The sequence below is a fragment of the Fringilla coelebs genome, assembly GCF_963513975.1.
Source record: "Fringilla coelebs genome assembly, chromosome: 10".
Lineage (NCBI taxonomy): Eukaryota > Metazoa > Chordata > Aves > Passeriformes > Fringillidae > Fringilla > Fringilla coelebs.
The window spans coordinates 21,022,359-21,044,779 of record NC_140036.1 but is presented as its reverse complement, the minus strand read 5'-3'; the positions used below and the strand labels follow the sequence as shown (position 1 = coordinate 21,044,779).

Below are 22,421 nucleotides of genomic sequence, written 5' to 3'. Positions count from 1 at the left end.
GTTGTGGGTATTTGCCCCAGGTCCTGGCTGACTTCTTCCTCCCTACCTTCAGTTCCTTCCACTTTCTTGCAGGTTTGCCATAATCCAGGTTGTTGGTGAGAAGTTAACAATAACTTCTGTTTAAAAAGGAGTGACTAAATCCAAAAGTCAGACTTGCAAGCAGCAGCAGTGTTTGTAGTGGAGCGAGCTGTCACTGAAGCAGCAGCTGTTTGCTTTCCACCATAGGTTTTCTGGGTTTTTTTCCTTCACTGAAACTGCATTATGTATTAATGACTGTGAAGAAATGAATCTGTTGAGCAAAGAAATTTATGGGGCCAGCAGTTACAGGGCAGATCGCCCTGGGTCTCCTTGACCTTGGCAGCATCTCTCAGGGCTTTGTCTCTGCTGGACAAGGTGCTTGTGCTCCTTGCTGCCCTGCTGGGCCCTGGGACAACCTGGAACAGCCTGGTTTGCTCTCAACCACCCCCTGCTTCCCTCCTGTGGTGCCCCCAGAGCTGGCTGTGCTCAGGGTTTCAGTGGCTTGCAGGAGATGCCCCCTGAGCTCCTTTTCACACGGTTTTATTTCCCTTCTGGTGTGTGTTGGATGCCAGGCCACGCTCATTTCCAGCACACACATGGTGCCCCTTGCCAGATGCAGACTCAATTAATTAATTGCATTTCTTGTTGCTCCTGCCTGCTAACAGGTGATGTGTTAAGCGGCCCCAGATCTCATCCACCTCCCCCAGAAGGTTTGATTCTATGTAGGTGGTCATTGTGCATAAATTACTCTTATCTACTGAAAACAAATTTAGAAATTGCCCTTTCTTTAGCTCTGCATTCAAGCACACAATAGCTACAGCCAACTCAGAGGTCATTGTCTGGTCATGGCCTGAACTTTTCTTTGAGTAGAAGACTCTCAATTTGCACTTTTCTTTTGCTGCATGGAAAATGTGGAGGGGAAAAATAACGTCATTACTTTTTCAGAGAAAAGGACCTCGTGAGGAAGTGCTCAACTATATCCCCTTTGCTTTCCCCTATTACTTGTTATTGCATGTTCTGTGCTGACATATAGAGGATTTGCCTGAAATCGAATTTGCTTTGAAGATTTTTAGTTTATCACAGCAGTGTTGCTGGCCTGTGTTAGTTCTAGTCCATGGAGGTCCACTAAATGTTGATGCCTGAGTTATGTAGGAGAAGATTGTACCCATGGGAGGAGACCAGCAGATACCTGCACTCAACATGGTACATGTGGATCAAGTGTAAACCAGGCATTAAAGCTGATATCTTTTTTTCCTGTTGTGGTTCAAGGAGGATTTTACCACAGTGTGTGGAAGCCTGGCAATAGGCAAGGAAACACTGGTGGAAAGAAAAGATAATGAAGATATCTCAGTGCTCCATGGGGACATTTTCACAAAACACTGTTCCTCTCCTGCTGTAATTTTTTTTGCATTCTTGTATAAGTGAAGTAAAGCCAGGAAAGCCATTGGGCTGTGATAAGTCTGTCAGTATGGATGGTGTCGGGGGTGCTTTGGTGGTCAAGCACTGTGGCCAGGGCAGTGCCACTGTGACTGCACATTTATAACCCATTTCACCACTGTTCCAGGGTATATGCAACGTACAACTCAGTGAAAGGATCCTGCTCAGAGCCAGTAAGCTTCACCACTCACAGCTCAGCACCAGAGAGTCCCTTCCCACCCAAAGCCTCGCACAGGACCAAAAGCTCCTTAACCTTACAGTGGAAGGTGGGTAACGCTTGGTTCAGGCAAAGCAGGCAAAAGTACTGACAGCGAGCATGAATGCTGGAAATAATTGAAAGCTGAGACAGTCATTTTGCAGTAAGGGACTTGAACTTGCTCTGCTCTGACAAATCCCTTCCTGTGCACCGAGTTGACTTTTAAAATGTATGTGTTTCATTATGTCCAGCCTCTTCCCGGCATTCCTTAAGAGGTTGCCAAGCCATGTGCAAAGCTTTGGTTTCACTTGAAGCTGTGCTCACTTGCCTGGGGGAGGTGAAGCCGTTTTCTCTTACTCCCCAAATCACCTTCTGTTTATTTTTGTTCGTAGGCCCCCATTGATAATGGTTCAAAAATCACCAGCTACCTTCTGGAGTGGGATGAGGTAAGTAGTAACTGGTTGAAATAAATACACAAATAAATGGCACTCAGACTTTACAAGGATTTGCTGAGTAAAGAAAAGTAATTAAATGCAGGAGAAAGTAGAAATGGGAAAATGAAATCCTGATGGCATTAGGTAAAGAGTTGGAAAGGTGAAAGAGGCAGTGGGGGGAAAACTTTCCATTCAGTCTATTTTATATAGAGACAGTGTTCTGTTTCTGTACCCTTGAAATATTTTATCACTCATTTGGTGTACTTTATTTAATTAGCATTACTTACTATTTAATTACTCGTGATGTATCTTACAGTTCTGTTCATGATCTCTTTCCTCTGCTGCTGAATGCAGAACAAGCACTTGTTCCTGCCTTAGAGGAGAAGAGTCATGATCTTGCAGACCTGTCTACAGAGAATGTACTCAGGGTCAAAATAAGTGTCCTCTGTGTACTGGCAATTAGCCCCCTTCCAGACACAAAAGGAAATAAGTTTTCTCCTAAATATCTTCTGTGGTTAGGGAGCCCTGGGCTGTTGGGAGAGTGCCCTGATAGATGATGTGCAGGATTTGTTGGGGGTGTGTTCTTGTGAATCCTCCCTCTGTCCCCTAATTTCTGCCCCCTTTCCTTTCTGCAGGAAGCATGAGTCAGGGAGTTTTATCTCTGAAAGAAAACAATAATACGGGGTGACAGCAAGGGCTTGGACAACATGTAAATAAAAGTCATGAGCTGGGAAATGAAGGGTGTGAAAGGGTGTTTGGTTGTAAAGTCTGAGAAACATCTCTTGAGGTCTTTTGTAGTCTAAAACTATTCTAAAGGGAGTATTCTGTTATGAACCGTTTTCCACCATGGCATTAGTCACACATTCCCTGCTTGCTCTGCTACATGTTGGGTGTTTGGAACCACTCACTGTGCAAACATTACTGTGTGCACTCTCACAGCTAGCAGGGTCTGCATGGTGAGAAACCCTCAGAACCTGAGCTAAAGGTGAACAATAACTTCAGAATGACTTGCTGTCCCTCTGCACGTAGTGGGAAACCAAAGGTTGTCACTAAACAAGGGAAAAAGGAGGTAGAGAGAGATTTCTCCAAAAGCTTGGGCCAGGATGATCCTGTTAGACCTGTGACACCTTGATTGTGATTTCTTCCAAAGCTTCCAGTAACTTGGAGCTGAAGGAACAGAGCAGCAGAGAGCAGTGGAAACATGGATAATTCCAGCCTGCAAAGGAAAGGGAAGCAACAGAAAGTCCTGTCAGAAGGACCATCGGCAGATAATTATAGAGTGTAAATACTGTAATGTTAATTTTGACTACATGGAGCATAGGCATACTTTTGGATATATGTAGGGCAACTCTAAAATCCTTCTGTCCTTCAAATTCTTTAATAAGAATTTTGTCTTCAGAAAGAATGGTTATGACACCCATTTTTCACAGAGCAAAAGCACTTTGGTTTAGGGTAGTTCAGCTGCCAAAGGGAAAAAATGAAGGCATCCAGATTCCCTTAGTCTACCTGGTTTGATTATCTTGTTTTCTCAGTAACAGCCCTGAAATCTGAGATTATAATGGATAGCTAGCCAGCACAGATGAAGGAATAATGGCCCTGCACAAATTAATTTGGTGCATCTCCAATGGTTTGACAGGACTCCTGGCTGAAATGCAGCTGGCAGGTTCTGAGACAGTTAATGCCACAGGTGTAGCTTCTCTAAAAATTTTTTTAGAAAAATAAGAGATTTCTGTCTCTTATCAGAGAGATAAGAGACAGAAATGCAACTTTAAGCTGCTGAAATTAAAGCCTGCTACTCAAGCTTGTGAAAAGAAAAGTCTGAGGATGCAGGCTGGCTGTGCCTGGGTTTGCAGCAGCCCCATCACATGCAGTGGTGGGCTGGCAGGATGCTGCAGTCACTTTTCCATGTGCCATGGCAGGCTGTGCCTCTGGGGTGGAGTGCACTCAGCTCCTGGAATTCTGGCACCCAGGTACAAAAGGGAATTCACTTGCAGTGCCCTGCAGCCCCGCGCTTGGTTCTGTAAACGCCACATAGGCAAAAGCACTGCCTTCTCCACAAGGCCACACTGTGTCCTGGTGAAATCAAGGAATACATACATCAAGGCACAGGGGAGGGCTTGCCAGGCAGCAGTGAGCACACTGCCAGATCTCAGCTAGAGCAGCATTCATCCGCTGTGAGGCACGGGGTAAAATACAAACACGGGAAAATCTGCGATCAGAAGGAAATGAAATCGTGGCTGCAAAGCAGAGAGGGCTTTGCAAGAGCAGAGAGCAAGAAATCTGTCAGATGATAGAGGGGATAAAAAACACCCTCAAGTGGCAGCCTGCCTAGGAAGTTGAGTCCCTTCCCAGGAAAGAATGGTGTGGAAAGCCCTCGGCACACTCATGGCACACAGGTCCTGGAAGCTCTTGTGCAAAGGCTGCAGCTCAGAGTCTGGAAACAAGGCTGGCATCAGGCATGGGGGGTGTGCAGAGGGGTGGAGGCATCCGGGAAAACACTTCCAGTTGTGTCCCAGTCACACCAGGGTGTTCCCCCAGCCCAAGCAGAGTCACCCCTCCAAGGGAGGGGCTCCTGCAGCCCCTTTGTGCTCCCAGCTGGGGGGTCACAGATGTCTGTCTGTCTGTAGGACAACCCAGTCAGGTGCTCAGCAGTATCTCACCTGGTTCCTCCTGTTTTTATGGGGCAGAGGAGCAGTTTGTAGCATCCAAAGTGCCTCCAGGAGTGTAGGTGGCATCACTTGTGTGTGCATAAAATGAATTGTGGCTGTAAAGCATTAGGTGAGGTGGGAAATTCTAGAAAATTATGCTGCTTAATCTGTTACTGTGCCACCCTATCCAGCTGCTGCTTCAGTTTAGTTCTGGGGTTTTTCCTGACCTGCAGACCCTGAAAGGTTGTTAGTACATAAAGCCATTCCAGTTATCCTACATTTTTCTATCCCAGTTTGGGTTAAACAGTTTGTAATGTAACTGATGCTACATGCTTAGTTAAAAACCACAAATGCTTTCCCTTTACTGATCTAAGTCTTTGAATTAGAGCTGTTGCACTGTTATCTCTTAAAATGCCTGAAGAACTATGAAAAGCACTTAATTCTTTAATAGGGGAGTAAAAGATCAGTTCAGCAAATTGTCACTCAGATACACTGCATGTACCCTAGGAAAATTTCCACTGACTCTAAAGAAGTAAGGATCAGCCCCTGTCTCAGGTATTCTGGATTTCACTGGGAGTGGAACACGCTTGCACCACAGGTGCATTAGCTGTCTGACAATAAAATCAGTTCAAATTAGTAATTAAGGAAAACTTCACCTTCTGGCTCTTTTGTGATGAACTTTGAACTTAAAAACCTGAACTGAATTGATGACTTGGTGCCAGGATTGATTATTCAGGGTAAGCAAAAAGCTAATCGGGGAAAAAAATAGCATTAAAAATATACCAAACAGAAAACATGACTGTAAAGGAGGTGATGCTTTCCCTGATGCCAGCATTCATCAGAATCACTAAACTGTAGCTGCCCTGAAAAATGCTGCTGGCACTGTTGTAAGAACCAGGCCTTTGTTACTAATTAGATGTGAAATGCTTGTTGTGTGATTAAGTGGTAGTAAATAAATGTTTCTCTTGTGTATATGGATAGCCAGAGTATCCTATTCATTCTCGATGGGAAAGGGCAGGAATGTTCCTGAGCCAGAGACAAGGACATCCCTCTCACACAGTGTGTGTCCCTGTTCTGTGTAGAGCTCAAAGCAGCTTTAATTCTTACCCAGTAAGCAGCTCATTTTAATTTACTCCAGAGAGAGATTGATACAGTACCACACTATTTAATGATTTGATGATGGATAGTTAATAAGGAAGTTTACATAGAGATAAATGGGGATAATTTTGTTCTGCCACAAAGTTTTAAGTTCCTTCAAGTAGCAGAGATGTGCTTGTTTATACCAGCTGATAATCTGAGCCAGGCATCTCAGTGGTGATCCACCAGAGTTTGGTACAGGGAGCTCCTTGCTTGTGTTTGTTCACTTAGCTGCCACTCTTGTAAGACATGCAGGAGGAGAGCCTTGCATAAAATTGGGGTTTGTGTATAATTCAGGGATGCTTTGTAGGTCCTTTTCTGCCTTCTGAGTGTTTGTGTGTAGAGAAAACTCAGTTACTTGCATAGCAGGCACAGCAAATGCTGTGCAGGGATCTGAGGGTGTGTTGCACTAATTGTTGACAGTTTGCTCCGCAGCTCTGTGTCAGATTGAATTTCAGTCTGTTCCTTTTTATTGCCAGCACGGCCCAAACACGGCAGCCAGTGCTGGTGTGGCTGCAGCAGATGTCAGCCCTGCATCCTGCTCACAGATGTGGTGCTGGGCTGTGCTTCAGTCGTGTGCAGGGCTGTGCTCCATCATCCCTGCCCCCTGTACCTGCAGCCACCCCTTCCTCCTCTGGTGTTTATTTGCTGGGTCTGCTGCAGGGACCTCAGCCAGCAAAACCCATTGCACATCCCTTCTTCAGTGAATACACTCTCCAAAGAAAATCAAGCACCCTGTGTTGAGTGAGTGTGCGGCTTGAAATACTGCTGGAAGAGCAGGCAGAGCTCTGAAGGGTGTTTAAAGCTGTGCTGCAGCAGTGTGCAATGCAGGAGGGATCCGTGGAGCTGAATTGTCCTCGTTTCCCCAGACAGGGTGCTGCTGGTCCATCACAGGGTGGGCTGTCCTGGAGAGGAAAAGGGCTGGAGGAGGCAGGAGGAGACTCCCCCAGGCTGGGGAGATGGGACAGCACTGTCCCTCTGAAATGTGGGGGTTACAAATCCTTGCAGAAACGATACAGTGTATTTTAGGCAACTTACGAAACATTATTTGGAGGATTAAAAACTTGGATGCCGAGTGTACAAAGACTAGGAGAAGGATTCTGGGAAAGCTGTAAGACTCTTGGGTGGCAGCCAGTACCAGCCTGCCAGTTGTTCCTGTCTATAATTATGCCAGCATTAGTGCTTTCATAAATCTTGGGAGAGAAGGAGTGGAGAGGCTATTTCCAGGCTATTAATGCCAGGATAATTAGAAATATCGGCCAGCCTCTCCAATTAGTGCCAATAGAATCCAAAATACCAGCCAGTCTGAGTAATCTGAATACCAGTTGGTCTCTGAGTGAGTCTGGGGAATGTACAATACCAGTTCTGGAAGAGAAATATATACAATATCAGGGTTTGTACTGTTATAAAGTTAAGGATACCTTAAATGTTTGGCAATCTTGGCAAAATTTTAATCAGCCAGGCTGACAAATGAGAGTTTGCTTGGCCCATTGCTCTCAGTTCAGGCATTGTGCTAGAGGTGAGATTTTCCATGATTTCCCTTGTTTTTCCAGCATTGTTTTATTGACCATATGCTTAGCAATTGGCCACTTTGTTCTCTTGGAAAAAAGGCATAGGAAAATTATTATTTAAAAAAGCATTCTTTAACAGAAATCCAAACTAAATTAAATGTTTTCAATTATTTATAAGCGGTAAAGTCATTAAAGAGTTGAGGAAAAATTAATTTAAGGCAACTCAACCTGTAAAGGAGAGTTTGCATAGGGGAAAAAAAAACTATTTTTAGTAGTGCTGAACTGATGAATGGATATTTCACTGAAACATAAGAATTCTAATTAGGTTTTGTATAGTCTGCATTTTAAATATATTACTGCTGAGCTGAAAAGTACGCTCACCTGTTATTTTTGTCCTAATGAAATTCTATCACAGATCTCTGCAACTAGGAATTCTATCATAGCACACTATGGCTAGGGATTTTAGATCTGAAAATATTTTCCTCGTTTACAAAATGTTTTTGCTTTGGGTTTTGTGATTCTTTTCCAATTCCCCTCCTGAATTTACCTGAGTTGTGCAGTACTGCTGGAGCAGGTGGGTGAAGCTGAAGGAGGTTGCGTGTAAAGGAGTTCTAGAACAAGTGTAGGCTCCCTCTGTATAAATAAAACTTCTGGCTGTTTGCCAGTGTGCTAAACGTCCCTTCAGTGCCTCCACACTGCTGTGCTGTGCTGGAAATCTCTGTGGCTGCTTCTAGCCTGATAAACACATCCTGGAGATCCACTACAAACGTTTCAGGGAGTTTTTCCTTCTGTGTCACAGCCCGAGGGAGAAGAGGTAGAAATTGGCAGGGGCTGGAGAATGGCCCAGTGCAGAATGCTTGTCCCACTCGGGCATTTTTGAGCTCTTTAGTGGTGATGTTCTGAGCGTGGAGGAGGAGCAGTGTGTGGGAGGGCAGAGTGAGCCCAAGGAGGCACAGCAGGTGGGGCTGGTGGCCTCAAGGGGGATTCCCATGTAAATAGTACAGTAAAAATTAAAAATGGTACAGACACGTGCCAAAACTAGCAGAGCTTTTCAGTCAGAAGAAGTTGCAGAGATGGGCATAGCCCTGTCTTCTGCACATGCTGGAGCCCATGGGTGTGCTTTGTCAGGCTTCCATTCTGGTGGGCTTTTGGGTACATCGTAATGTACTCAATTTTAAATTATTTTCATAAATAACATATATATTTTATATTTTTATATATAAATAAATAATAATAAATAAGACATAATGTCCAATAATTCTGTATTTGAGTACTGAAATTAAAACTCCTTTCAGCTGTTCCAGCACTGGTAGATATTATTTATGAGGAGCTGAGCAGTGAGAAATTGAAAGATTTCAAACTGCCCATTTTTCATGTGTGGCCTAGAATGAGTCCCAGATATTCCCTGCTACTTTAGGGTCTCTGTCCTGCAAACATCTGGGCTTTATTCCTGCCCCAGGCTGTACCAAGCTGGGCTGCATTGGTCAGGGTTTGGTTTTGATTTTAATGTGGTGGGGTCAGGGAGGGAACTTCTGAGTGTCCTTGTGTTTGGTGGTGCTGAGCAGTACCTGGCAAGTGTTTGGGAGCTGGAGAAGTGTCTCCATTCCCTCTGGGCTGCTGCCTCGTGCTGTCTTTCCCAGGATCATTGCTCCGGGTCACGGTGATGTGAAGCTCCCAAAAACCATCCCCTGGCAAACAACTTCCTTAACAAAGTTCCAGCTTCCCCAGAAAGCCCTGTTCACTCCCCACAGGCCGTGTGCTGGGGGCAGTGGGTGGGTTGGAGCCTGGCAGGATGGATATTCCTCGGGGATGAGGACATTTGGGCCCGGAGAGCAGGGGAAGGTCCCGGGCAGTTTGTCCCGCTGGCTCTGCTGCGCTGGAGCGCGGGGAGCGAGAGCCCTCTTGTGGGATAGGGAATGCTGAGACAGCCCCAGCCAGGGATGCACTGTGGAGGAAGGACAGTGCTCGCAGGGAAGTGTTGGCTGCACCTTCCCCCTGCTCCTGTGACCGAGGAGATGCAGAGATTCACGTCATTCATAATTTTCCCACTTTTTTGTTTGTGAGTGGGATAAATGGCGTTTCAGGCTGGAGCTGTAGACGCACCCCACAGCTCGCAGAAGGTGAGAGGAGAAGGGCTGTGGCAGCAGGCAGGCTCTGCTGAGCTGTGTGATGTTCAGAGCTCACACAGCTTCCTTCATGCAAACCTCTCATTCCGATAGCGCTCTCCAGCTCCTCCTGAAACCAGCGCGGCGTGGGTTTGTTTCACGGCGATCCAATGACAGATTTCTCTCTTTCCAGGGAAAGAGGAACAGTGGTTTCAGAGAATGTTACTTTGGGAGCCAGAAGCATTGCAAGCTGACCAAGCTGTGCCCAGCCCTGGGCTACACCTTCCGCCTGGCGGCCCAGAACGACATCGGTACTAGGTGAGCTCCTCGGAGAGCTGCAGAGCTTTCCTGGCAAAAACTCCTGGTTGAAAAGTTCACCCATCAATGCCAGCATGAAGAGGAATTTCTGGGGGGGGTTTGTTTCTTTTCTCTTCATGGTTTCGAGTTAAATATCTGACATTTGCTCAGTTGTTAATGCTTCAAGGTAAGTCACGGTGATGCCCTTCGCCTCCCGGGGAATTGCTGTGTACCTTCAGCTGATGAGATCAGCCTGAGCAGATAGGCTCCTTTTGAGGTGTTAAATGGTGTTTTGTGGTCTGTTCCTAATACGAAAAGAATACATCTGTTATGTAAAATTCCCACTAGGGACCTCTGTGAACCAAGAAAAACAAGCAGGGGGAAGTTGAGTTACAGATTTTGAAAGGAATCTTGATATATTTATTTTTCTGGTTTAAAGCAAAGCCCTTCTGTCTCTCTTCAGCAGTACAGTCCCTTCCTTCTTCAGGACTGGCAGGGCTGGCTGATGGGGTGGGAAAGAAGGGAGAGACAGGCAGGGCTGAGAGAGGACAGGCACATCCAAGGCACTGAAGGATCAGCTTTAGCTTCTGCTTTTCCTTGCACGTGAACTGATGCACTCACATGAAGATGGGTGAGAAATCAGACTTGGTTAAATCCTCTGGGAGCTGCTGGGGAGCCCTGGGATGAAAAGTGTGCCCGGAGAGACCTTGTGCTGCAGGGGCAGTGTGTGCTGCTGGGCTCAGGCAAGCAGGGCAGGCCAGGAAAGGTTCAGCTGTGAAGAAGCCAAACATCCAGTGCCCTTGTGCACTCCTTTATTGTCCTCCTTAGCTAAACAGGATCTAATCATTATTACAAGGACACAAAAGAAACACCAGTGGCATGCAACAATGTGTTTTGTGGAGAGAGACTCCTGCATTGTTCTCTCTTCTCAAACACAAGCCTCTCAGTAATTTATAACTTTAGAAAGCTTCTTTATTCATGTTCCTGTGTTTTCCCTGACGTGGACTGAGACCACTCATGTGTGCACAGAGTCCCTTTCCCCAACTTCTTGCAAGATTAATTCCCTCCCCATTGAGATAATACTCAGTGTGGAGGGAGAGGGGGGCTGAGCTGGACCTGCTGAGTGTAGCTGGGAGGTAACTGGGTTTGTGCAGAGTTCCCAGTTCTGGCATCTCTTTTCTTTGCCAGATTCCAGATTTTTAAAATAACTTAGTGCATGTTTCAACACTCCTCCCCCCCTTTTTTTTTTGTTTGTTCTCTTTCTCCCTTTTTTCTCTCCCCTCAGGCTGTTGAGAAAGGAGTGAGCTAAAAACTATTTATGGTCAGCTGCTCTGTGCTAATCTGTGAGATAAGCACCAGCAACACTTGCCTTATTTTTATAGACAGCACTCAAAATTAAGGCATGATGATGTCTTCTAACACTTCATGTCATGAGATGGTTTTGGTTTGTTGTAATGCTTGAGGACTTACAAGCATGTATCATAATTTTTGCCCTGTTTGCGTTTTAGTTATAGGTGCTTTATTTAAATGTAAGTGTATTTCAACAAATGAGTTATTTTTGAGGAAGAAGATTCAGAATAAGGAGATTTGGCTTTTTCTGTGTGTTAAGTTCATGGTGTGACGTTGAGGTACAAGATGAGTTTTGTACTTTGCAGACAGATTTTGAAAATTGCAAGAATGTCACCTTCCTTTGAGAGCTTGATCAGAGTTTATAGAATTCGTATTCTGCACATCTCAGGTTCAGCATCCAAAAGTTGAACACTTGAGGCTTTGTTTCCTATACTTTAGTTCCCCTTTGTTCAATGAGATTTTCCTCCACAGCTAATACCAAGTTAATAATTGTAGGCATTCAAATATTTTTTTCCAGCGTTATTGTGGTGAGATCTGTAAAAATGTAATGTGAGGACACATTATCCTGCATTTTTTTCTATTCTTAGTTCTGGCATTTCCTAACTGGGTGTTCATCTTTTCCACCTGAGCAATTTGAACTTCATCCAAATGTTTTGAAAATGTGAAATATTTCTCTAAGTACATTGAGGTTTAGGTTTCTTTAGCTTTGTGTTTTTATGGTGGTGGGGTGGGTTTATTTGGGGTTTATTTGGGTTATTTTTTGGATTTTTTTGTTGTTGTTTTGGTTTTTTTGCTTGTTTCTTTGTCTTGGGGCTGATTTGGAGGTTAGTTTCTTTGTATTTAATGTTTCTCTCTCTGCTCTGTCTCTGAGCAGTGGGTACAGCCAGGAGGTGGTTTGCTACACTGCAGGCAATATTCCTCAGACCCCTTCTGCACCGCGGCTCATCCGAGCTGGCGTGACGTGGATCTCGCTGCAGTGGAACAAAGTAGAGGGATGCACACCAGAGGAAGTGATTTCCTACACCCTGGAAATTCAGGAAGAAGATAATGTGAGTGCTGTGTTGCCATGAAGGGCATGACTTAAACTGAGTTTTGATTTATTAATTGGAGATCCTGAGAAGCAGCGTGGGCTGCTCCTTTGGAGGGCCTTCCAGGAGTACTGGGTACTTGGCAGGGTGGAGCTCTGTGATTTGCTCTGCTGCACAGCAGAATTAGGAATCCTTAGCTAAAAACCTCTGCTGTCATCTGTGATTACTTACAAAGCCACACAGGGTTCTGTGAGGTACAGGGCAGCCTGTCCCTGGCTAGGTCAGTCTGCCTTGTCCTCCTGGCTGCTCCTTGCTGGGCTTGTGTTCTGTCATCTGTCACTTCCAGTTCTGTAGCAGGTTAAACTGCCACAATTGGTTTTGTGCTTATTTTGCAGCAAAGTTACATTATTCAGGGCAGCTGCAACATCTCTTCTAAAAAATAAAGTATTGTGGCCTTGCAGTTTAAAAGCAGCAGTAGTAGTAATAATCATTAATGTTGTTTTATATATGATATGTTTGTTTTCTCTTGTTGAGTTGTTTTTTTTTAAAGCACTCAGCTATAAGCCCCTTTGCTGTAACATGTTGTAGGACTGACTGACACAGGGAACACTTTCTCAGACTCCTCAGTTATGGGAATTTGTTTGGGTTTGTATTTTTTTAGGACAGCATGTTTCACCCAAAGTACACTGGAGAGGAGCAAGCCTGTACTGTGAAGAATCTCAGAAGAAGCACACAGTATAAATTCAGGGTAAAGTCTTTTTCCTCTTATCATTGTGTAGTATTTTCTGGTTTGGGTTTTTTCCAGGCACTACAGGGATCCTTTAGTGCTCCCTCCAAAACTGAGGCATCAAATACAAATTTGCTTTATATACTGTGACCTAATATATTAAACTGTTAGTGGTACTTCTGCCTGTATCACACAGGAGATACTGTTGCTCAGACTTTGGGGGGCAATCACAGTTCTCAGTACCATGGAGGAGGATGTTGTAAAAGCTTAGCTCAGGGTGTGAGGTGGTCACAGTTGGCTGCATTGCTGCCAAAAACCTGGTGCCTGGTGACAAATGCCATCTCACTTCTACAGGATGCAGCAAACACTGTCAGGTGCCCAGCCAGCAGAGGGGCCTGTGTTCCCCTGGCAGCCACAGGGTGAAGCTTTTCTGTCTCATGTGTCAACGTGGCTGTTTCTGGAGCTGGTTTTTAGCAGGTGTTGGTGTCTTCTCCTCTGTGGATGCTCAGAGCCCCTGAGGGATGTTCTGGAGTCTTCCTGCAAACACCAAGTTCAGCATTTTCCTCCCAGTGCTGAGGTCTGTGATCACAGCACGGTGCTAGGTGCTGCTGTTGAGGAGAAGGCAGTGGAGCTATCCAGCTGCTGTCCATCCATCCCTGACTCTGCACTGCAGTGGCTCCACAAGAGGTGCCCCCCATGTGGGATGTCCCTCTGGAGATGGCCAGAAGCTGTGTGTGAGGCCAACACCTGGCTTTAGTTTTAGTATAGTCAGGAGCAGCAGAAAGAAAAAAATCACAGAGTCCTAGAATGGTTTGGGTTTGAAAATCACCTGATTCCAACCCTCCTGCTGTGGACAGGGACACCTCCCATTAGACCAGAGTGCTTCAACCTGGCCTTGAACACTTCTGTTCATTGGGCATTCACAGCATCTCTGAGCAGCCTGTGCCAGGGCCTCACCACCCTCTCAGGGAATGCTCTTTTCCTGCTCTCTGGGACAGAAAACCTTGTGAAGTTGCCTGAACTTCCCAAAGGATTGGGAAGGTTTTGTGCTGTCGCTCTGAGATGATGCCTTTTAGCTGAGTGTTGTAAAGGCTGCGGTGGCAGGTGAGAGGAGAGAACCCTTAGTGCTTCTTTGCAGCCCTGCTTTCAAATAAAACATGGATTTCACAAAACTGCATTGATATCAGAACAAATTTGTAGCCTGGTGTCGCTGGCTACAGGCACAACTTTGATCTTACTTTTAATTGTGCGATTACTGATTCTCTGAATTACTTTGTTGTAAGTAGCAGTTAGGAATATCTCCGAAACAAAAATACCAACGTTATTGTTTTGGTTCTCTTATTTTTCTTTGATGAGAGTTGACACAGTTACTTTTAAAAAAAGTGATTTTTCTTTTTCTTTTGCTTTTATCTTAAACATGTCATGATCTATTGCTGATGGAGGGAGGGGAAGTAATCACTGCGGCTTGTAAAGAAGCATCACGATAATCTAATATCTGTTACTACAATCCCACGCACTTTGGGGTGTGACATTTTTGCAATTACTGAAAGAAGTCTGATGCAGAACTGCCAGGAGAGCAGTTGCAGTGAACAGGGGCAAACTGATTGTGGTTTTGTTTCAGCTGTTTGCTTCCAACGTGGAAGGGAAGAGTTCTCCCAGCGAGGTGTTGGTCTGCACAACCAGCCCAGACAGGCCAGGACCTCCCACCAGACCCGTGGTCAAGGGGCCAGTAACATCTCATGGCTTTAGTGTGAAGTGGGGTAAGCCAGCTCAGATTGCTGTAGCAGAGCTTTTTGGGGTCATAAGAAATTCAAATAAAGTCACGTAGCTATGTGTTAGAACTTAGAGTTTCCACGCTCCTTCTCAGCCCAAAGTTGACTGTGTACGGAAAACTTGACGGCCTATTTTTTTTTTAATATTCTAAAAGGTGTGTAGGGGCTCTTGTGTGTTCAGAAGCAAAAATGTTTTGGTTTTGATTAATTCACACTCAAGTACATCTTCAGGCTTTTCACTCTCCCTTTCATGTCCCAATGCAGCTTCATTCGAACTGCTTCCATTATTAATGGGGCAAACCTCCACACAGCTTTTCTTTCAGTGCTTTTTCCATACATTTTGTTGGATCATCATTATCCAGCACCTTTAGTCTGATTCATGCTGAAAACAAATGTCTGTCACCCCCTTCTGCTGCCCATAACCTGGTGTAGTTACTGTGGAGGGGTTTGTGGAGAAGGAACAGGTTTGCTCATTGTTTTGTTGTCTTTCACTCCTATCCTTGTCTTATTTCTCCAGATCCTCCACAGGATAATGGTGGTTCAGAAATCCTAAAGTATCTGCTGGAGATTTCTCAAGGAAGTCCAGAAGGTAAACTTGAGACAAGTTGTCTCAATTTCAAAACACTGTGACTACTATGTGGAAGTCCTTACTCTTTAGGTGGTTATTGTTAATATCATTAATGTCCTAATAATGTGATTGAAACAGAGTTATGTACTTTGCAGGATTCCTGGGTGAGCTGAGGTTGGATTTTGGGAAGGTTTGTAGTGGGTTTTTAGGTGTCCTTTTTTTTACTAATAATGACAGAACTTTTATGTTATATGGCTAAATCTAGAAATATTTTTATTTATATTTGTGTGCATATATTTGCACATTTATACATTATATATAATACATTTATTTGTAAGTATATGTATTTTCATGTATGTCTGTGTGTTATGTCTTCAGGTGGAAAATAACACTCATAGTAATACTAATGATTTTCCTGAAATACATCATTTGTGGAAGATTTTCCTTTCTCCTGGACACTCCTAAACATGTTGCTTTCCACTTCTTTAAACTTGAATATATCTTATTTTTAGCAAATCAGTGGGAAGTGGCCTACAGTGGCTCAGCTACAGAATACACCTGTACTCACTTGAAACCAGGCACTTTGTATAAACTCCGGGCGTGCTGTATCAGCACTGGTGGACACAGTCAGGTGGGTATTATCTAACAGTAAGGGCTGTTGGGGTTATATTTTTCAGAGATTTATCTGCTAATTTTGGTAAAATACTTCTGCTTTCAAAAGAAGGGAAATGTTGCCCCTGTAGCACAGTAAAACTACACTGATTGCAGTTAATCTCACGCTGCAAGTTGCTGAATTTTAGATTTCTGTGTGTACATAATTTTCTTTTCAGCAAGCTGCAATTTAGTGAGATTTGGTTTCCTCAGGACCAGTCTGTAGTTATTCATATTTACCTTAGAAAGACCATCACATTTATCTGATGTGGCCATTTGCTTGAAAAAGGCCACAGACTCTCATGTGCTCGATTCTGTATTGACTGGAGGATGCAGAAAGAGGTGGTTTGTGGTAACAATTATCTTTCATAGGGCCGAATCCTTCAAGTTTTTGGGTTCCTTTTTTCAGACCCCGATTCCTGTAATTCCCCTCTTTGATTTAAATTTAGTACTTATTCCTCCTGTTTTGATACATTTTTTTCTCATTTAAGATTGAATACTTTATGCCTTGACATTATTTTCAAACTGAGGAAAATTAAAACAGAGAGCCCAGTACTGAGAATGCTAATAAAGAACCTCTATTAATTGTATTTCTACTAACATGCTTGATAGCATCTCCTCTCCTTTAACGTTTATATAAATTTCCGTGAAGCGGTGGGTGTAGAAGACAACTTCTTGTGCTGTTCTGTAGCTGTGGCTCATCTTGAAGGTGGTGGCCATGGCAGAGGTGACAGAGCTGTGCTCCTGGCAGGGTGTGACTGACTGAGCTGTGCTCCTGGCTGTAACTGAGCTGTGTTCTCCCCCAGTGCTCCGAGAGTTTACCTGTCCGCACGCTGAGCGTCGCGCCGGGGCCCTGCCGCCCGCCCCGGCTGCTGGGCAAGCCGAGGCACAGGGAGGTGCAGCTGCAGTGGGGTAAGCCATTTACTGCTTTTTAGCCCTGTCCCTCTCAGGGCTGTTAAGTATCAGCTTCATTAGAATATCTATCCTTTTATTTCAAAAACACAGTGTGACTCAAAATCTTTTTTTTTTTTTTTTTTTAATATTGGCTTGGCAGAAGCGTTTTGGTACTTCTCATGTATAACGTTTTTCAAAAATTTGAGTTAGAACATATTGAGGGTTTGGGTGGCATTTAAATCCTGATCCAGAGAGTAACACATAACCTATTGGAACCCTGTTATTTTGCAAAGATGGCATTAAGTTGTCAAAAAATGAACATTTTTCAGAATGCAAGACAGATGCCAGTTTCCAACAGAGTGTTTTCTTTACAGCGATAATCTTGCAGCATCCAAGTATTTTTGTGGCATCGCTTGTTAAGCCAAATTCTGGATAAGTAAATTTTCTAACTGTCAAATATATTTCAACACCAGTATAAAAATCCACCCAAATGTTTTCCTGGAACCATTTTGGTGGCTACTGTTTTTCTGATCCCCAGACAGTTTGATTCTGTGCTACTGTCTTGTAACATAACATGCAGGTATTATCAAATACATTGTTTTCATAGGCAAAAACAAAGATGCCCACAACAAAAGAGAGATATCTGTCTCTATATCTATATAGATAGAAGATACCTGTGAGATATTTTCTGTCTATACACAGAAGCAGAAATACACATTTCTGTGGTACACGAAGTAAAAAACGGCTGCTCTGACGCACGCCGTAGTGTTATTAACAAATTCCATGATTTCTTTTAGATGTCCCCGAGTCAGAAAGCGGCTGCCCTGTCTCTGAGTACAGCGTGGAGATGACAGCCCCTGAGGAGGTGGTTTCTGAGGTGTACCACGGGGCTGAGCTGGAGTGCACCGTGAGCAGCCTCCTGCCCGGCGCCACGTACGGGTTCCGGGTGCGCGCCCTGAACGACGGCGGGGTACGTGTGCTGCCCCAGCCCCTCTGCCAGTGCTGCTCCTCTGCTGGGGCAGGGGGAGCTGGGCAGAGGAAAAACCAGGGGATAAATGCTCGAAAGGAACTTGGGAGGAGGAGCTGCAGTTTTAGACCTGGGTCTCTCTTAGAAGGAGATTTCGGGTACTGGTACGGTTTGGCCGGAATCAGCTGCTCCCAAATGTGCCAAATCCCTGCTGAAAGTCACAGCTGCTTGCAGGGAGGACTCTCTTCATCCTCATTCTGTTGCATTTCCTCTTTTTTGTTTTAAATCTATAAAGACTGTAAAAACAAGAACAGCAGTTTCACCCAGGTGTGTTTTGAGGGAAACTCGTACTCCTGGTGACTTTTTTGTTTTAATTTCAAAAACATACGTGCTTTTTAGATTCAATGAGATTTTTCTATTAAATTATTTCCTTGGAAGAAGTGCCTTCCCAAATACATCAGAAATTCTGTCTGATGTCCACGGAGATCTGCAGAGAGATCTTTTTCTTTTTCATTGAGGTTTGGGTTGATTATGCTTTCCTTTGTGTCATTGCAGTGGTGTTTAATAAAAAGTCCCAACTAAACTACATGCATTGACGTGTTTCTCCCCAGGAAATCTTGATGATAAACATAACACAAAGGTTTGAAGTTGCTTGCTTACAGGGAGAAGTTCTGTTAAAACTTGTGTATTAGAAATATCTGCAAGACTGTTTTGGTTTAAAAACACCCATGGTTTTGTTTTTGTGAAAAATTAATTAAATGCACATGGAAAGATAAGATTTGCTTGCTGGAGTGAGAGCCATTGCCTACCTGGTGGCTTTGAATATGTAATGCTTTGCCTTTTTTTATTTGTTTTTTTTTCCTTTTTTTTTGACAGAACAGTTGCAAAGCATTTCTGATTCCATCCTTTGTTAAATGAGGGGGCTGGTTCTGGTTTGCCTCTGTTTTTCTACCAGGTGCAAAAGAGGGGTGGATGTCCTTTACCAGATTCTTCCTTGAAAACAGAGAAGTCAATAAATGATATTTTTTGACACGTACATTCTTTGTAAGACAAAGCAATCAGTGTTGGCCTTTCTTCGATGGCAGATACTGACATGTCTGCTGAGAAGTTTTCTGGGGTTCATAATTTCTCTGTCATTTGGCCTTTTTTGTAGCAGCTCATTTTTTTCATGCTCACTAATACTGCATTACAAAATAAGTAAATACCAGTGTTTTTCCTCTAATTGCTTCCAAGTGAAGCTGCTTTGTTCTGGAGAACGATTTCTAATTAACTCGGGGATGTACTGAGCAAACTTTGCTCTCCCACTCAGGAGGCCTCAGAAAGGCTGTTTGAGTGCTATCTCCTGTCCTCGCACTGCTGGATGAAGCCAGGTTCCCAGACTGCTGAAAATTGGCTTTTCTTTTGCTCATCTGCATTTAAATTATTCTGCTACCACGGGCTCAGGAGCTGTCTGAGCCGAGCTGCCCGTGGAGCGCAGCGTGTCCCTGCACATTGTGCCAGCCTGGGGCTCCAGCACATCCTGTCCTGTTACAAGTAACTTGGGGCAGGCATTCTGTGTAAAAGAAACTGGAAATGGACTCCCAGTGTGTGCTTTGGTCTTTGTGCTCCTCTTTGTATCCGTGGGAAGCTGGTTTTGATAGGTGAACACCCAGTGCCAAGGTAAGGCAGAGGGACACAAACTGTTCCTCAGTTGCTGTGTGCTCATTCTCACTTCTGGGCAAATTGGAGGCGGTTTCTGCTTTCATGAGCACTTGCTGCCACACAGGAGGATGCACAAAGGTTGCACATGCTCTCTGTGTGTTCCTGAGCTTGCCTCACACTTCAGCTCTGAGTCATTTGTGTGGGCTCATCCTGAGCTCTGGTGTTTGGTGTCAGGTTTTGGAAGACCAGTCTACCAGTCTGCCTTTGAGAAAGTTTAGTGTGCTGAAAAAGTTTATGTGCAGTTCTTGGAAAGCTCTTGAGGGCTTTGAGATGGGTGTACACCTGTATATTAATAGTAGTAGTAATAATGATAATAATAATAATAATAATGATAATAATAATAATAATGCCGCCTTGTTCCCCTGCAGTACGGGCCGTATTCGGAGGTGACAGAGGTCACCACAGCAGCAGGACCACCAGGCCAGTGCAGAGCACCTTCCCTGTCCTTCCTGTCCAACACACGAGTCCTGGTCAGCTGGGAGGTGAGTCAGGTCCCTGCCTGTTCGGTTCCACCTTGCTCACCCAGACCAGTGTGCTCAGCACAGATCTCAAAAGAGAGCTTGAGCTGTTCACTGGAGCTATCTTGTTATGCAAGGAAACCCTAGGTAGAACCTCTTCTATTGTAGAAAATCATCCTCTCTGCTTTGCTCTGAAGAATTACACAAAGCTTGACATGAGTCTTCCAGACCAGGATTCAGACACAAAGCCTCCTGCACTGGCATCAGATGATAGAATTGCACTCTGCAAGCTTTTAGCACATCAGGATGTTCTCAGTTGGAATTATAAACACAAATACTTGATTTTGGATGAAACTGGAGTCTGATACAGTATTAATTCTCCATAAATGCTTATGATGTAGGGCCTTTTCCCCAAATACTTACTTTTATTTTAGTTTGTGGGCATTCTTCCTCAGTTCTCCAGCATCTTAGGCATTGAGCTCAAGATAAATGTTAGCTGAAGTGCCATGGGGATGATTGGTGCCATTAAAGAAAAAAATTTGTGTAATTAAGGCAGAAAAGAAAGGATGTTGCCATAAATAATACTGTGCTGTGGTTCAGTGGGGCTGTAGTTCTGCCACAGACCTTCAGTGAAAATCTAGCAGCCATCCCAGCCCTGCTTCTGTTGAGCTCCTCCCCAAAACAACACCCCTGTTGAGAAAAAAGTCACTGGCACTCACAAGATGGGCAAATAAATTGTGCTAACAACATATCTAGATACAAATGTAATTTGCATTTAACTTAATAACACACAGGGGTATTTGGTGCAGTTTGGGGCTATTAATGTTTTTTGCCACTAGAAATCATATTGAACTTTCAAATGTTGCCTTTTCATGGTCAGGGATTTGCTCTCCCCAGCCATGAAGCAGTGGTTCTGGTGGGTTCTCTATTTATTTGAAGGATCTCTTTGTTTACTCTAGCTAAAAATGAAGCTGTGCTTTGCAGTGGTTATGTTTTCTTAAAGACTGTCATTTTTTTGGCTGATATGAATTAGAAAGAAAAACAGTGAAGCACTGTGGAGTGTGGCTGGAGAGCACACTGTGGTGCCCATTGTGATGCCTATTTTTTTTTTTCACATGTTGTTCTGAAATCTGGCTTAGGAGCTCTGAATGTTGCTACTCAAACAGCTGGAAGCTCTGAGGCAGAGCCAGAGAAGCTCCTGTGCCTTTGCAGGGTGGTCACTGTGGTGTGCAGCAAGGCTCTGGATCCTTGCACTGGAAATTGCATCTTGCCTGGCAATCACAAAGTCCTTGTAGCCCACTCTTCTGCAGGCAGAGCAGTGCTTTTCTGAGCTGCTTCAGGCCACACAGTACAGTTCTGTTAAAAACACTAAATATTTTGGTTTGGGAACTGTGCCCGTATTGGCTCATCTCCAGCACATTCAGGCATTGAATTTGTGTTTCCCTAAATAAAGGGATTGCTGGGGATACAGGGAATGGACAGGTTTAGATTAGATATTGGGAAGAAGTACTGTGAAGGTGATGAGCCCCCCAAGCAGTTTGCCCACAGCAGCTGTGGCTGCCCCATCCCTGGAGGATGTTCAAGGCCAGGTTGGATGGGCTTGGGGCAGCCTGGCCTGATGAAGGTGTCCTGCCCAAGGCAGGGGTTGGAACATCTTGAAGGTCTCTTTCAACCCAAACCATTTGATGATTCTGTGATCCATGGGAGTCTCACTGTGCAGGTGAACCTGCCAGGATCACACTCCCAGGTGCCATTCTGGCACTGATGGGTGACTCCCATGGGAACCTCGGGCCAGCTCCTCCTTGCTGAGCTGGTTCTTTTCTCAGCACATGAGTGACTGCTTCAGGCTCCAAGGCCAGTGCTTCCAGAGCTGTGTTCTGCTCTCCCAGCTAGGCTGCACTAGATTGATGCTTTTTTTATGTTCTCCACGGTTGAGCTTCTGCCAAGCCAGTGGAGAGACAATTTATTCCTGAGTGTCCTGATGGAAGGCAAAGTAGCTGTGTACACTCATTTCTCTGAATTTCAATCAGGTAATTTTTGTGCAGAATTGTCCTGTTTCAGTAACCTCTTAGGGAACATTAACTCAGTACATTTCTATTTGCAGCAGTAATGGTGTATTAATTTAAAAATAAGGGTGGTTGTTGGGCTTTTTTTCCATGTACTTCATTCCTTCCCCGGTGAAACACAGCGATCCGAAGTGCTCATTTCTGAACTGAACCACATAAATATTTGTGTTGCAGAGTCCTGAATGTTCTGGTACTGACATCTCTGAATACAGATTAGAGTGGGGAGAAGAGGAGGAATCTCTACAGCTTGCATATAGTGGCACAGAAACCTGCTTTGAAATCAGTGACTTGTCAGCAGCAAGGCATTACTGCTGCAGGCTACAGGTAAGGCAGGGCTGCATGCATTGCCCTCTGAGAGCCAAACAGAGTTTCCTTCCACTGCTGTTCTTATTTTTATCATTAGTCCCCTCTGAAGTTATGTGCTCTGTAATGCAGGAGGAATGTGCATTTATTTTA

At 44.4% G+C, this 22,421-nt stretch overlaps 1 protein-coding gene across 1 annotated transcript in view; it reads left to right on the top strand.

Moving 5' to 3' along the window:
- Nucleotides 1-22,421, top strand: part of FNDC3B (fibronectin type III domain containing 3B) — a 184,538-nt gene that overhangs the window by 128,044 nt on the left and 34,073 nt on the right. The window contains exons 10-21 of the mRNA XM_084212475.1: nt 1,583-1,721; nt 2,044-2,097; nt 9,680-9,804; nt 12,008-12,182; nt 12,823-12,909; nt 14,510-14,648; nt 15,178-15,249; nt 15,741-15,859; nt 16,686-16,791; nt 17,571-17,743; nt 19,810-19,923; nt 22,140-22,289. Coding sequence (XP_084068601.1) covers nt 1,583-1,721; nt 2,044-2,097; nt 9,680-9,804; nt 12,008-12,182; nt 12,823-12,909; nt 14,510-14,648; nt 15,178-15,249; nt 15,741-15,859; nt 16,686-16,791; nt 17,571-17,743; nt 19,810-19,923; nt 22,140-22,289 — 1,453 coding nt within the window. The remainder of the gene's footprint in view (nt 1-1,582; nt 1,722-2,043; nt 2,098-9,679; nt 9,805-12,007; nt 12,183-12,822; nt 12,910-14,509; nt 14,649-15,177; nt 15,250-15,740; nt 15,860-16,685; nt 16,792-17,570; nt 17,744-19,809; nt 19,924-22,139; nt 22,290-22,421) is intronic.